Source organism: Sander lucioperca, chromosome 12, assembly GCF_008315115.2.
Source record: "Sander lucioperca isolate FBNREF2018 chromosome 12, SLUC_FBN_1.2, whole genome shotgun sequence".
Taxonomy (NCBI): domain Eukaryota; kingdom Metazoa; phylum Chordata; class Actinopteri; order Perciformes; family Percidae; genus Sander; species Sander lucioperca.
The window spans coordinates 16,710,306-16,726,200 of NC_050184.1; the positions used below are offsets into that span (position 1 = coordinate 16,710,306).

A 15,895-nucleotide genomic window follows, 5' to 3' on the forward strand; every position below is an offset into this window, starting at 1 on the left:
TAAAAAAAGGTAACTACACCTCGCTGTGACGCAGACCGCAATTTGTGATTGGTCCGCTTGGCTGTAGCTTGGTAGCGTTGCATTACCCTCTACTCATTCCTAGGTTCTCCTTCTCCATAAACAACATGACATCAAGGAGAGGGTTAACTTTTCTTGCTACAGATTTCCAACCGTGTTCAGAAAGAAGAAGGGGAGACACTTTGTTTCTCTCACTATGCCTGTAGAGTCGGTACTCGCGCCGAAGCTAATCGATGTCACTCTCTCTACCACACACTACCCACGCACACACACATGCCGGCCCCGCTGTTCTCTTAAAGAGATCGACGCACACACCGACGCACAAGTACAAACTTCAGGCCACTTACGTAGGCTAAGGTGAAAGCTCTGCGTAGAGCCTACGCAGAAGCATAAATCTGCCTTTAGAGTGTCTATTTAGTGCCAGAGTTCCATTTAAAATGACATTTACTCAATCGACTGTGCAGGAAACTAACCCGACGCACCCAAAGGTCTGCGAAGGCCCATTCAGATCAGGCAAAGCGATCCATCCAAGAGTTACACAATCTCCAGTTTAGTGCTTGTGTTTTGGTTTTTTACCCTCATGGTGTTGTAAAATGTTCTTGTGGCAGCAATAGAGGCAGTGATGTTTCTTGTCTACTGTACGGGACTCTCACACCTCCTCTGAACGGACGGCCGGTTACATGATTGGAAACCGCAGGGTGACGTCTGGTTGCGTTACTCCAAAAGTTGAATCCGTCTCAACTTTTTGCAGCAGGCCGCTGCGTTTATTTCCAAATCGATTTTTGCAAACATTTGAGTTTGTGGATGTTTTTTTTTTTTTTTTTTTTTTTTTTACCACTAGGAAGAACACAGCTGAAAACCCCAAAAAATTATCTAACACATGCAGGGGATCAAGGCAGCACATAACTGAGGCTGAAGTTTAAGTTATCACTTTGAGATCAGCTACTGAGGCTTTGAGCATGTATACATAACAGAGGCTCTGTTCTGCCTGTGACCCTACAAGGTCTGGACTGGTTTCTTTTAAAGAGGAAAAACCAAACAGGAAGAAAGCCAGGAAGGATGCTTAAATGACAGTTTTACGCATAAGACAACACTGAGTTTTACCAAAAAATAGGGATTGGTTTTGGCACAAATCAGGAAGATTGTGCTACTCTTCCAGTTCAATTTAAGCTTAAGTCAAATTGATTATGAATGTTTTTTTAATCATTGTCTCTTTTAATTAAGCGGTTTAAGTTAAGAACTAAGATTGCTTAATATTTAAGGTTTTTAAAAGACTACACTAAATGTTTATGGTTTTAAGGGGAGACACAGAATGCACCAAATTTGTTATCCCAGTTAGCTCTAGTTTATGTGTTGAGCTTTGACGTCCAATTCCAAAAGATCAAATTCCCTGCTTTTTCATGACACAATGGTCACAATGCACAGTTCCAGTTATATTTAGTTTGGTTTTCTACTAGAACACGTTTGCATGCTTAAATGTTCAAAAAACACATTATTTTTTTTGTCTGAATATACCTGCGTCTGAAATGCTCCATTTTAGCACCTGTCTTTTTAAGCCCCCATCCTAAAAATGCGGCCTGCTCTAATTGGTCAGTGTTTCCAGCGTTTTGATACTTAACAGTATTTATACAGCACCTCGACCTGCTTCATAATTAAGCAAGGCATGAAAATCACTTTTTACAATATGGGACCTTTAAACTACGGTGGTCTGAACACTTCTTGAATGCAATGCATCTGCTGTGTAAAAATCTGTTGTTATGCAACCCATTGGTGTCAGTTTTTTTGCCATCATGGACAGAGATGGATTTGACATCTGTGCTCTCTAAATTCTAAAATTATGTGCCATGATATAAGGCACATGATTTAGTCGTGTTGACTGGTATTAGGGCTAATACAAATATTAATAACAGCTGGTATTATAACACCGTGTTTAAATGCTGTGATTGTATTTAAATATTATTAATGTTAATAATTTCTTGGATTTTAATAGCATCTTTCAAGGGACCCAAGGACGTTTTACATGAAGCCAGTAAAAGTAACACACAAACAACAAAACTAAATTAAAAATGGGTTAGCGGTAGCAATGTTTGCCGGTAAAAACAGAATTTCATAGAGTCCATAGGCTGTGGTGAAGAGGTGGGTCTTGACACACACACACACACACACACACACACACACACACAGAGACATCAGTTGCCATTTTACCTGCAGAGTTGCTGGAGGCATGTGGTGTCAATCTCTAGACTAAATTCTGAATTTCTAGGGGAGAATATTTGAAGTTTCTGTCAGCAGAAGTGAGTTCTGGAGTCAGCCTGGTGCTCTGACGGTACCTGTGTGCATTTTAATGGTTGGTATTTTGAGTGCTAAGGGGCATGTGGATTACTGTATCATGTATTTGTGGTGATATGATGTAGGGCTGGGTTTATAGTTAGTGTATGGTTACTGTGTGTGTGTGTGTGTGTGTGTGTGTGTGTGTGTGTGTGTGTGCGAGTATATGACTCAAAGAACAGTGTGTAAACCAACTGAGGGAATTATGGGCAGTGCAGTAAGTGTAGCTGCACTATAGGGCCCTTGGTCTGAAGGGTTCCATCTATGGACCCTTCACTCCGGAGGAATTCTAATCACTTTGGTGATCCCCTGACTTTTTATCGATAAATATAATTCTTTAAGTTATTCTCTCCGCAAGCTAAAGAAAGCGAGAGCCCCCACCCATCATGTGCTCCTTCTACCGGGGCACCATCGAGAGCATCCTGACCAGCTGCACCACTGTGTGGTCTGTGAGCTGTACCGCCTCCAACCGCAAGACCTTGCAGCGCACAGTGAAGGCTGCTGGGCGGATCATTGGTGTCCCACTCCCCTCACTCCTGGACATTTACCAAACCCGCCTCAACCGCAGAACAACCAGCCCCCCCCCCCCTCACACAGCCTCTTCAGCCTCCTGCCATCTGGGAGAAGGTACCGGAACCTCCGAGCCTGCTCTACCAGGCTGTCAGGAAGCTCAACACCCTCCCCTCTCTCCCTCCCCTCCACGTTTCCACCAAGAACTCCGAACTCTGAACCCCCCCCCCCCCCAGGAAGTCAGGAACACTTTTTCCCTTTTATTTTACATTTTTCCTTTATATTGCACTTTTCCAATTTCTTTAGTTTGCTATGCTGCTTGGTTTAGCCTCACTTTTGCACTATTTTGAATTAATTTATTGTATTGTATATATTTTGTACTTATTGCACCGTGTGTCAGATAGAAACGTATTTTTCGATTCATCTGCATGTCTGGTATTTTGAGAGAATTGACAATAAAGTTGACTTGACTCTTACTGCTACGCAAACAGCATGACCCTGTACAACCCAAGCAGAGACCATACTGAACAGCAGGAGACCACTCAGTGCAACAACTGCAAACAAGCTCACAGGTACACAGACCAAGGTAAACGCACAGCATGTACAATTTAAATGTACTAGAAATATCTTGAGCTTACTGTTAAACTGCAGCGAGTTAAGGAATTAAATACAAATCCTCTCTTGCTCATTAAGTCCTTCAGCCTCTTACATTCACACGCTCTCTCTTCCTCCTTCATACACTCCTCCTGTGTCTCAGTAGATAGTTTACACACATGCAAGTGTTGATGCTTTTTGTTTCTTATCTAATTTTACAGAATTTTCTTCTAGAAATCAGTGGGAAAACCTTGAAAAAAAGAAGTTGCTGCTCCCGCATTAAGAAAAATAATAAGATGCTTTAGGTGTTTTTTTTATGTACATGTATATTTTTGGTGCCTTAAATTTTTTTTTCTGCTACCTCTGAAAAAAACCTTTACCTCACATAACACGGGAGTTGATGTGTGTTTTTGTGTGGGTGTAAATGTCAGGGCCTTGTCGCAATAACACATTGTTTGGCAGAAGAGAGTGGTCATATACAAATTGGAAGGCCGGTGGTTCGATTCGATTCCAAATTGCTCCCGATGCTGCAGCATCATTGTGTAAATGTGCATGAATGTTTTTTTCTGAGTAGGTGGCAGTGGCACCTTGTACAGCAGCCTCGGCCCCCCAGTGTATGGATTCAGGTACATTTTATTTATTTTTTATACAGAGCTAGCAATAGCTCAGACATTGTGGACAAAGCCAGTAGACAGGCGGCCCTTTGTCTCGCATTGCCAGACCTTCCTCCACAGTGCTGCGGAGGAGGGTCTGGCTAGTCCACACAGCATTCTGGGATGGGAGAAAAACATGCTCTGGTTTATTGGCATTTCTTTAAACCAATCACAATCATCATGGGTGGCGTTTGTGCTGGACGGAGCCACGGTGCCACTGCAACAACAAAAATAAACTCGGAACTTGTTTTGGTGGAACATGTGTACGTTCAAAGGTTGTTTTAGTCGTGCAACAGATCTGAGGAGCAGAGACCTTATTTTAGCAGTTAATCTGTCGTGATCGCAACACGACAGATCGCAAATACAACCAATCTCCGTGAATTCGGTGCCACCTCGTATCTTTGACCAATCACTGCAACTTTGACCAATCACCGCAACTTTGACCAATCACCGGAGCGTCTCAAACAAATTAGTTTCCTTGTTTCTAGTATGAAGAAGAAATGTGTGTGACTCAAACATCTCACATTTACCAACAAAATGTACAGCGAAAGACCGTGCAAAACAATTCAGTCCGTCCTGCCAACCTGTACATATATTAACATCAAAGCAGGCTGGCACGATTTTTCACTCTAAAATTGCTAAAAGCTGCTGCCATTTCAAACCTGCCTGCTCTCTGCAGCGGGTGGGACTGAAACACACACAAACCCCCCCCCCCCCCCCACACACACACACACACACATACACACGGTAGATGCAGGAGAAGCAGGAGATGAGACGGTAATTACACGATGACTTGAGGAGACTTGAAAGTACAATAAAAAGTCAATAAGTACTATATCAAACCTTAAGTGAATGTGTGTTCCAGACCAGGATGTGAAATTTACTTTTTACAATGTGAACATTAACCAGCCACTGACATATGTTCAAAATTATTATTTTGGGTCATAAATCCACCAGCTATATTCATATTATACCACATTTTGCAGCATCCTGAGCCTTTTTGGAAAGGTTAGTAGGAACATCCCAGAGTAGTTTTATTCTCCCTGAAAAAAGTTTCCTTTTATTTTTAAAGAATTATTTTTTTTTTTGCAATTTTAACTGTCTCCCACAATTTCATCGCATTAAAGATACAGAAGACATTGCAACTTTTATCACAATTATTTTATAAAAGCACCTGCAAAATCAGGCATCAAACCTGGCATTAAGGCAAGGAAGGATCAGAACGACCCGGTTGTGCAATTTCCCACCATTGTTAAGCCCTAAAGAACGGCACAAGAAATCACACCCTGATTGGCCAAGAGGGGAAATGCACCAAGTTGTGGTAACATGAATTTCAAAACTCCGCACCAAAATGACTTATTATTTTTATTCAGGAATTCAACTGTCTGTCATGTAAACCCGAAAATACAAATACAAAATCATTAGAATCATGAACTCAAGTGTCATTATCAAACAAATAAAAGAAACACAAAGTGTTGGTCGTCTATGGTTGGTCTGTACCAGTAAGTTATATGTAGTTTGCTGCTAGCATGCAGCCTGACGTCTGACTCCCCCCCCACACACACCTGTGTGAAATACCAAACTCCTTCCTACATATATTGCAAAACGCTTTGTTTGCATCATGTAAAACTGCAGTAATCCAGGGGTATTTCCCTACCCAGTCCCCCCGGTACCTGCAGAGACTTTTTTGCTTTTTAGCTACATGTTCATCGGGTCCCAGGACACCAGTGTGAGCCTCCATTTCAACAATGAATGAATGAATGAAAAATAGCAATGCGCTGTCTTGCTGGCTGCAGGACGACTCAATCACCATGAAGTTTTTTTTTTGGGGGGGGGGGGCTTTTTCCCTTTATTACAAGTGACAGTGGATAGACATGAAAGGGGGAGAGAGATGGGGGATGACACACAGCAAAGGGCAGCAGCTCGGATTTGAACCCGCGTCGCTGCAGGACTCAGCCAACATGGGGTGTGCGCTTTTACTGGGTGAGCTAGAGGCCACCCCCATGAACTTGCTCTTGAGACTTTGCTCTAATTTTTGGGACAATTAGGGCAGGATTCGGGATTCGGGACAACTGCTTGGATTTCGGGACTTTCCCGAATTTTTCGGGACGTCTGGTCACCGTAGTTGCATTTCATGTTGTATTTGTTTTGTATGCGTATGCTTATGTAAAGCACTTTGAATTGCCTTTGTGTATGAACTATATGCTATATATGATATATATTTATATATGATATATAAATAAATTGCCTGGCCACGCCTTGCCTTGCCTAACAACATATCCTGCTGCTGCTGATTCACATTTAAGGCTTATTTTCTGTCGCCCCCATGAGGAATTCTAAGTAATGACAACAAAACTGTCGGCGCGTCCACATGATACAAGCCTTCCGTGATCGCGCACGAGCCCCCACCCATCCTCCACGCAGGTGCTGGTATGTAAGGAGGACACGGAGGATTAAAAAAACACGATGGACTCTTCAGAAGAGGTAATTATCTTCATTCAAATACAGAGAGAGTTGTGTGGAGCTGATAGTCTTAATGAGCTTTGTAGGAACGCATTTGGCAATAGCTTGAATGTAATGGACGTTTATTAATATCAAAAAGTTACTCACTAAAGCTTTAAAGCATTTAATTGGCAAAACATCGGATGGCTGTTGTTGTGAAGCAGCCACAGGTAATGTGTTTGTCACACACTTTAACATTGTCTGCAATCGTTATAAATCATAAAAAATGCTACCCAAGACATTTTTGACATTTGACAATGGGATCTTTTTGAATATATATATATATATATATATATATATATGATAGAACAAGCTGCAACCGCTGCCTCCAAGGCACCTAACCCTAACCCTAACCATAACCATAACCATTGCCTAATTGACTTCAAGGCAGTGCTGTGACCGTTGACTTCAAGGCACCTAACCTTAACCCTAACCCTAACCATAACCAGTGCCTAATCCTAGTGCCGTTGGGGGCAAAAAACACAGATAAACACTTGCAGCAAGACTTCTACTTGCTTTGTGCGCAGCATCACATCACAGTTGCTCATGGCATGATGGACAAAATCTTAATTATTCACCAATAAGCTCTTCTGATGTATTTCTGAGACCTTTAGGGTTATAACGTTAAACTGGCAACATTTTTAAGTCTGCCTTTGAAGGTTTTAAAAAAGTTAAATAGTTTTCAGATGTTCTGCATTATTTATATTTGCCATTCAGAAGACAGTTTTACTCACGGCACTGCAGTTAAATGAAACTGCAGGTGGAATTGAACTCCTACCCCCAGCACTGTGTGCTCACACATGCACGCACGCACACACAGACACACGCATGCACGCACGCACGCGAGCACGCACGCACACACACACACACACCTTCTCTCCCATCAGTGTCACTAACTGTTGTCAAAACAGGTAAAGTGTTTGGGGATCCTCCGTAGCAGCAGGACGCCGACTGAACCAGCTTATACTGCATCTGTCATATACATGTGCACTGCGCAATTAATTCACAAACAGGCACATTTATAAAAAGGTTTGGGAGCAATGTAATCCTTTCTTCCTTTTCAGCGTGCGTCACATAATGTTCCCAGACTCGACTGTCCCAACATATTTATTGTTCTGCTTTTTACATCAAGTGGAAAAAATAACAGAAAATCTTGTGTGATTTCTATAGGGTAAGACCTTGTGTGGGAAAATGTTTCTTCGCTGACACAGAGTATTTGCTGGAGCATAGCTGGCTCACGAATGCCAATAGCCTCAAAGCATCGGAAGATAAAAATGGTTAGCCTTGGCATTGCTTCGGTTAGTTACTGTCATGCAGGAGTGATGAATAGAGGAGGCATACCAACACAAACAAAAGACAAGACATGAAAGGACAATCAAAAGACAAGACAAACAGATGGGAAAATATCAGTGTGATGTACTGTAATAATAAGAAAGTAAAGCCAAACACAGCAGATGAAAGTGATGATGGTGACAAGTGTAATGATTACATTAGATACACAGCAGTTGATGTCACATTTCCTTTTGCTTTTGTCTCATGCCAAGTGTCTGTAAAGGTTCACCGTAGTAACAGTGCATCCCCATAACACATCAACTGATCGTTTCCAATGATCTCACTACCTAAATCACCAAAACACCTCGGATTCAGAGTCAATGCCAAAGCCGGGCAGATTGGCCTAATCAATTATACAAACTGCGACCTCCCAAGCAACACAATTTATCTTGGGGAGCAGTGGGGAGAAACTTGAGAAATAGCCTTTTTGTGTTTATGTTAGAGAGGGCTGCTCTGCCCAGAGTATGGAACAAGTATGTGTGTGTGTGTGTGTGTGTCTCTTTCCCTCTCTTTGTTTCTCACTTACACACTTGCTGATGACTCACTGGCTCTTTAATTTACATTAAGCCGCATGCCTCCCTAACGGTGGACTATGTGATTATGATGAAAGATTGTTTGCCGTGACAGTGACGCAATTGTTTTCAACTTATGAGTCTGTGTGTGTGTGTGTGTCATTAGAGACATTAGTGGCCTAGAGACACCTACTGTAGTGGGAAATTACCACAAAGGCGGTTTTGAGCACTTTGCCAGGTGTTTATATATCTGCAGCATAGACTGTACAAATGCCTATGCCAATCAATAGAATATTAATATGATTTCAACATTAAACCATTAAAAAATGCTTCATTTGTTTCTTTACACACATAAAAAAGATACAATATGCAATTTGCAAGGGAATGTGAAGGAGAATTGCAAAAAAAAAAACCTCCAGAGGCTTAAAAAGTGGCATTCCCCAGGCAGCATATTATAGGAAGTAACTATGGCAATTTTATATACCCAATTTGTATGTACCAATAATTTTAGAAATAGTTAACAAATAGAAACATTGACAAGTATGCATGCCATAAACACCCATCTGAAAACAAGGGATAATCATAATAGGCCTTTAGACTTGAATGACAAAATTGAAAATATTGGTTGGACCCAACTTGTCTAGGCAGTCCATATGGAAAATATCGGTTAATCAGAATAAGTAATTTCAGGGCTCTTTTAAACTGCTGTGAAGACAATAAAATAAAAAAGTAAAAGGCAGAGAATGTCAAACCTTGGATCCATGGTAAACTAAACTGAAGTTGGGAAGTACATGAAATAGGAGGTCCAGGGAGGCAAGAGCTACATGTGCAATAAGTGTGAAATGGTTAATTGTATGCAAGTATCTCATTAAAAGAAGGGAGAATGGTTCTTTTTAAGGAGCTGTGAACAAATAAACCAATCCAGAGATGGTGCACTTGATAATCAAGACACCTACTTGAAGACAAAAAAGGCTGAGAGGGCTTTGATGTGCACATTATTCTTAGTGCTCATTTGTGAGGATGGTATACAGCAAGGGTTATCAACTACATTTTTCCAAGGGCCAGAATTTTTCTAAGCAGACACTCCGGGGGCTGGACTTTCAAATAAAGAAAATAAAATGAATTTATAACTAATACGCCTATTCTTGTTCGAAATGTTCTCTTTCTTGCTGAATTAATGCTTCTTTTTTTTTCGTTTTTTTTACATGTATTAGTGTGAGCAAACTCCTAAAAAACATGGAAACTCCATAATGATAACTGGCTCTTTAAGTAGGAAAATATCTCAGACTAGGAGGCAGTTCACTGAGGAGTGATGGTTAAAGTCTGTGATTAGGAAACATGGTTGTAGTATGCAGCGTCCTGATTGGTGGAAAATGCTTGCGGAAAGAAACAGCTGTTGTCAGGTAAGAATGTCACTGTCAAAGAGGCTAAAGCAAAAAGTTGACGTGGAAAAGCCCAGCTTTAATGATGAATGGACAGAATAGCAGGCTATGCATTCGTCATGTATGCCTCATTTGCAATGAAACAATGTTGTTGCAAAATAATACAACCAGCATCATCATCAAGAATGAAGAACGCAAACATAATGGTCGCGTCATTCACGTGCATATTAAGTAGCCACATGTATCTGGTCTTAATACATCCATAGATTTACTGCTCCAGCGGAGAGGATGGTTCGCTCAGCCAGCAGTTAAGTTCATAAGAATTTGTCCAAATTTCAAGATTCCCGACAAGCTAAGAAACAGTTAGACTACAAATCGACAGCTTTTGTTTTAGCTTGTTGTTAGCGTAGTGGACAAGAGTGGACTGAGCAGACAGAGCAGATTGAAATATGGCTTTCTACATGTTTATGCCGGTCTACACAGGTGAGTACATTGATAAGTGTTGACTTTTTACTCACAAAGGTTTTATTGTAGCCTACTTACAGTAACGAGACTAGCATAAGTTCATCTGCCCCAGCGGCCATTGGTTATCCTCTTTGTATCGTTACCAGTCAGATACTGCGTGTTTTAACGCACACACATCTTGGCTCAGCTGTGTGTGTGTGGAGCGCAGGCATCGCTGTACAGAATCCCGGCATGTGAATAGAGATGCAAATACAGGGGCTGGGTTTGTGCTCTACCTGTGTAATGTTACCTGCTGTAAATGCTTGAAATGCTAAATAACAGAACACATTTTTTCCTCTTTACATTTTCTGAATTCGGGATTATTCTGCAGGCCAGACTAAAAGCTTTGGCGGGCCGGATCTAGTATACCAATAGACCTAGTATACCAATACTCAACAAAATCTGTTGCCAGTTCATTTTGGATCGGTGATAAGACCCCAATCAATCTTAAATTAATTAGGTAAATGCTTGTATTTTGTTTGTTGAAGATACAATTAATTGTTCTCCAAAGTGAGCTCATGTAATTTGTTTTTGTATAGACTTCAGAGTTTATGAGGTGCACCTGAATGCACAATTGATTTTTAAGCTGAGATAGCGCACTCGTGGCTCTCTGAAGCATAGATGGTTTGACCACGGCTCTAAAATGGAGGGCAGAAATACAATTCACCCATGACACAAACAAAGTAACTAGACATAGAGAACCAAGTGCCCGTTATAGCTTGCTCATACGTTTTCCTTAGCAGCACAACTGTGTTGTTAGCTGCTTGTTACTCTGAAGTACAAGCACAGCACAGCAAATAAACACAAACGTGTGTGCTGTCTTTGTCCTGTAAAATGTCTCACCAAACACACAACAAGTCTTCGTCAAACCCCACTTACGCAGGTTTTGCAGTAAATGGTCTGTCCGCCGTTTAGTGGAAAGACACACAAATAGTCCAACAAACTGATTGTTATCATAAATACATGATTCCCCAGCAACTAACTGCTTGTAGTGAAGGAGGGACAGCACAGCAAAGAAACACTGACGTGCATGCTCACTTTGTTCACTTCACTTTAAAGAAATTGCTGCATTTCCACCACCTTCAAAACATTAATATGGAATGTTTTTCCAACAATGCCAAAAATAAATTGCCTATACCACAGCTTGAATGTTGATTGAAATATTAGCAGTGGTGGGTAGAGGGCAAGTTTTTTATTGCTCATGCTCATATGTTCTAAAGAGGCTATTCTTCTATTCTATGTGTGTGCGCGTGTGTGTGTGTGTGTGTGTGTGTGTGTGTGTGTGTGTGCGAGAAAGAGGGAGAGAATTGTTGTGAAAAGTGTAAACATTTAATGACTTGAATGAATATTCATTGTATGTGTATGTTTTTGTTGATTGTTGATTTAGACATTTCGTTTTGTATATTACTTTTGGTAGATGCACCCTCAGCTGGGCGTTGCAGACTTTAGGATTTCTGGTTTCAACGCAATTTCATTTTTGTCTCAAATCGCAGGCATCTCTCCTTGATCCGCTAGCTGCCTGCCCCCTGAACACACTGTGAAAAAGCCCGGTCTCGGGAGACAACACAGGGGTCATAAACGTCAAACAAACACTAGAGGCACAGCCTGTGCAACAAATTACAACAAACCACTCGAGTCAATCACCGACAAGATGGTTGGGGGAGGGGTGGGGGTTAGTGACAGTTAAGTCAGTTAGTCATGACAGTTACGGAAACATGCGGGGAGGGGCGAGCTTGCTCTGTTTTGTTTGAAATTTACTTGGAATGTCAACAGAAGTGACCATGCAGGAACTCATAGTGCACCTTTAAGATTAGGAAAAAGATTGTGGTTTGGATTTCCTGGGTGGACTTTAGTTTTTTCCGGGAAGCGAACTCTGCTCTCTGGCTTAAAAGTCCTGTATGTTAACGCTCACCCATCCACCCCAACTACCTCCCTGCGCGGCCAGCCGCATTCTTATACAGCGGCCGTCAATGTAGTAAAATACGTAGAATGCTTACGAATTACAGTGCTTTACTTTTCGTAGCTTTTTGAACGCATGGTTCATGAGAACAGGCTGCACCTGTAGCACCCTGCATGATGCTTTCAGTTCGCTCACCTTTTTTTGTAGCTGTTTATGCTGCTCAACAATTGTTTTTCAGATATTAAGAACCAAGGATGTGATTATTTCCTGTACATTCAAGGTTTGATCAATTTAGGAGAAATAAGCATCCTGTTGCTGAGGTGAGTCTGACTTGTTTATTTCCTGGCAGAAATGAACTTGCAGTGAAGTGGTATTACTGACAACCATGTGGCTACATGTTTTTATATATATATACTGAATTAAAACCTATGGTTTAATAACATCATACTTCCCATGACTTACTCCCCCATACTCCCACTTACTGCCCTTAAATGCCCAAAAAATAATCTTAAAAAAACTGCACTTTTAAATCATTCTTTTTTCACTGGTGCCTTTTATATATTTAATTCAATGTTCAATCAAGAAAGTTGGAAATTATTTTACTTTCATTTGTTTTAAATTCAACAAGCAATTTGTTGTATTTTAAATTACTTAAAGCAGTGGCCGGGTTGGCTCGGTTGGTGGAGCAGGCGCACATATATAGAGGTTTACTCCTTGACGCAGCGGCTGCGGGTTCGACTCCGATCTGCGGCCCTTTGCTGCATGTCATTCCCCCTCTCTCTCCCCTTTCATGTCTTCATCTGTCCCATAGAAATAAATGCCTGAAAAAATTATCTTTAAATTTTTGTTTTTTACTGAAAGCAGCAGAAATGCAGAACGGAGAACACTTTAATATCTGTTTATTTATCACAAGTAATATCGTTATCGCGATATTCAACAACGTATCGCATATCGCATATTTTTCTTATAACGTGCACCCCTACCAGAGTGATGTTAATATTACACCTTTAACTCTATATACTCTACTCTATATATACTCTTTAATAATAATAAACGTTTCAAAAATAGATTCAAGAAAACAATACTTGACAAATACAGAAAGGTGACCTGAATATATAAATGGGAATGTACACACAGTGTATAGTTGTATGTCGTTTAAGTTATCGGATTGTTGTATGACAATTTTTTTTTTCTCTAATAATATGATATTGTAAAGTAGGCCCAGGACGTTATAAGCATTATGCTTCTGCCTGCTCCTCAAACTCATCATTCTTTTTGTTTTGTGATGGATTTGGATGGATTTGTACATGATTTTGTTTTATTTTTATGTTTTTATCAGATTTTTTTTTCCTTTTTCTTCCGTCTTTCACAGTATGTTGATGTTGTTCGAGATAAACGAAACAAACAAACCAAACCCACCGGTGCGTAAAGACCAACTGTGGATACATCTGCAAAGCCAGCACAAAGCAGCGACAAGACACTTCCCCGACACCCACCTGCAGCACGGTCTTAATGGTGACAGGAGAGACGATCGCGGTGCATATCTTCTCGCCTTTACGCATCACCTGGCCCATGACGAAGGGCATCGGCATGGAGAGCGCGAAGGACGCGAGCCACATGGCGCTGATGAGCTTCTTGGTGCGGCTCCGGGACATGATGCTCTTGGCTTTGAACGGGTGGCAGATGGCCATGTAGCGCTCCACGCTCAGGCTGGTGATGTTGAGCGCCGTGGCGTACGAGCAGCTATCCCGGAGGAAGTAGTAACCCCTGCACACGGCGTCCCCGAACACCCACGGGTGGTGGAACCAGATGAAGTTGTAGAGCTCGATGGGCATGGAGAGGACGAGGATGAGCAGGTCGGAGACGGCGAGGCTGGCCAGGTGGTAATGCACCGTGCTCTGGAGGTTCTGCAGGGTCTTTTTGGTCAGCAGGGTGTACAGGGTGATGGAGTTCCCCAGAGTGCCCACGGCGAACAGCGCAGCGTAGATGACAGTGACTATCACCTTGGAGTAAACGTCCGTGTTGACTTCCAAGTCTTCCTCATCCGTTTTGGAATCGGTGGTGTTGTTTTCAAACGGAAACAGTGAGTTATTCCCAAAGAGTCTCGCACCCAAGCCGGCCAAGTCGCGCCCTGAGAGCGTGAAGTTTAAATCCATGATGCCTCTATATGTGAAAAAATGTACACAGAAAGTATGGTCGGTTGCACTGAGTGAACATATTCACATCTTCGTCAGCCTGAGGAAAAAATGGGTTCAGTCTCCGAAAGTCGGAGCAGAGCAGCTTTTTATATTCGCCACGACAGGAGGCGTGCTCGCTATTAGAGCTGCTGCTCTGACGAACAGCCTTTCAGTGAGTGCAGCCGTTGTTGTTTTATCAATTCATGTTTTACCTTACCAAAAATAACGCGAAGGACCAGTACATAGTAAATCATGGCCATTTAATGTCAAGTACACTTGAGACATTTCTTCTTTTTTTTATTCTTTTTTTTTGTACCTTTGATGCAGAACTCACTCAATTCAATTTAAAGAGCTTTATTGGCATGGAAGATTCAATAGCGAATATTCGCACAGAACAAAACAAAAATTAATTAATTAAGATTGTTTTATATATATATATATACAGTATTTGTTGTTGTTTTTTGTGTGTGTGTGTGTGTGTGTGTGTGTGAGAGAGAGAGTGTGTGAGTGTGTCTGTCAATACAATTCATAGAGCTTTATTGGCATTAAGAAAATTCACTAACAATTTTGCCAAAGCATTAAAACGCATTTTCCTCCAAATATTCAGACAGTACACAAACAGTAACGTGAACATCAATACATTATGTCATTATTGATTTATATTAAATATAGCATTTCTCTCACACACACACACACACACACACACACACACACACACACACACACACACACACACACACACACAAGCACTGTGCATCCGCCTTCTCTCTTTCCTTCTCTCTCACCCAAGACACAGAAGTGCAAAGAAATAATGGTAGGCAACAGCTGGAGACTTCACTACAGTAGGCAATATCAGATTGTGTTAGAGGCGGCAGTTAAGATTGTGTCTTCAGTGCTAATGATCCAGTCTCAGTGTGGAGAAATATTATCACTGGACAGGCAGAGAAGAAATGCTCCTTTAATGGTTACTTTGCAGCTGCCACTGCTGGGACCAATGTAGCAAAGCAGGTCCTCAACTCTCTCTGACACACACACACACACACACACACACACACACACACACACACACACACACACACACACACACACACACACACAGCATTTCTTCACACATAGTTAAACGACTAGTGATACATCAAAAGAATGTTTATCCATATCAGTTCAACAGTGTGTATGACAGAAATATGAGTAGATACTAGGGCTTGGGCAAGTATCAGTGTGCACGTCTCCGCCTCGGAGCTCAATATTAATCATGTGTTTCATGCATAGGCACACACATACTGTAACAGATTAAAGCATGTGTGCTTATGTGCTGCAGTATAATATTGTTTTTCCGCTGAAGGATTCTGCTTGGCATTGTAACAGTTTGGGTCTGTGCTCCTTCGGTGAGGTAGCTAGGAGAGCGGAGCAGGAGACAATAGCTTAAAACTCACAGCAACACCTGAACTGGGGTTTCCACAGTGCTTGTCGTTTATTACTTGCA

General features: G+C 41.5%; 1 protein-coding gene across 1 annotated transcript in view; it reads right to left on the reverse strand.

Annotated features, from left to right (window-relative positions):
• The window catches only part of ntsr1 (neurotensin receptor 1 (high affinity)), a 53,292-nt gene extending 38,728 nt beyond the window's left edge, over positions 1-14,564 (reverse strand). Inside the window, exon 1 of the mRNA XM_031286793.2 lies at positions 13,732-14,564. Within this exon, the coding sequence (XP_031142653.1) occupies positions 13,732-14,391 (660 nt within the window). The 5' untranslated portion in view covers positions 14,392-14,564. The remainder of the gene's footprint in view (positions 1-13,731) is intronic.
• Between the last annotated feature and the right edge of the window lie 1,331 nt (positions 14,565-15,895).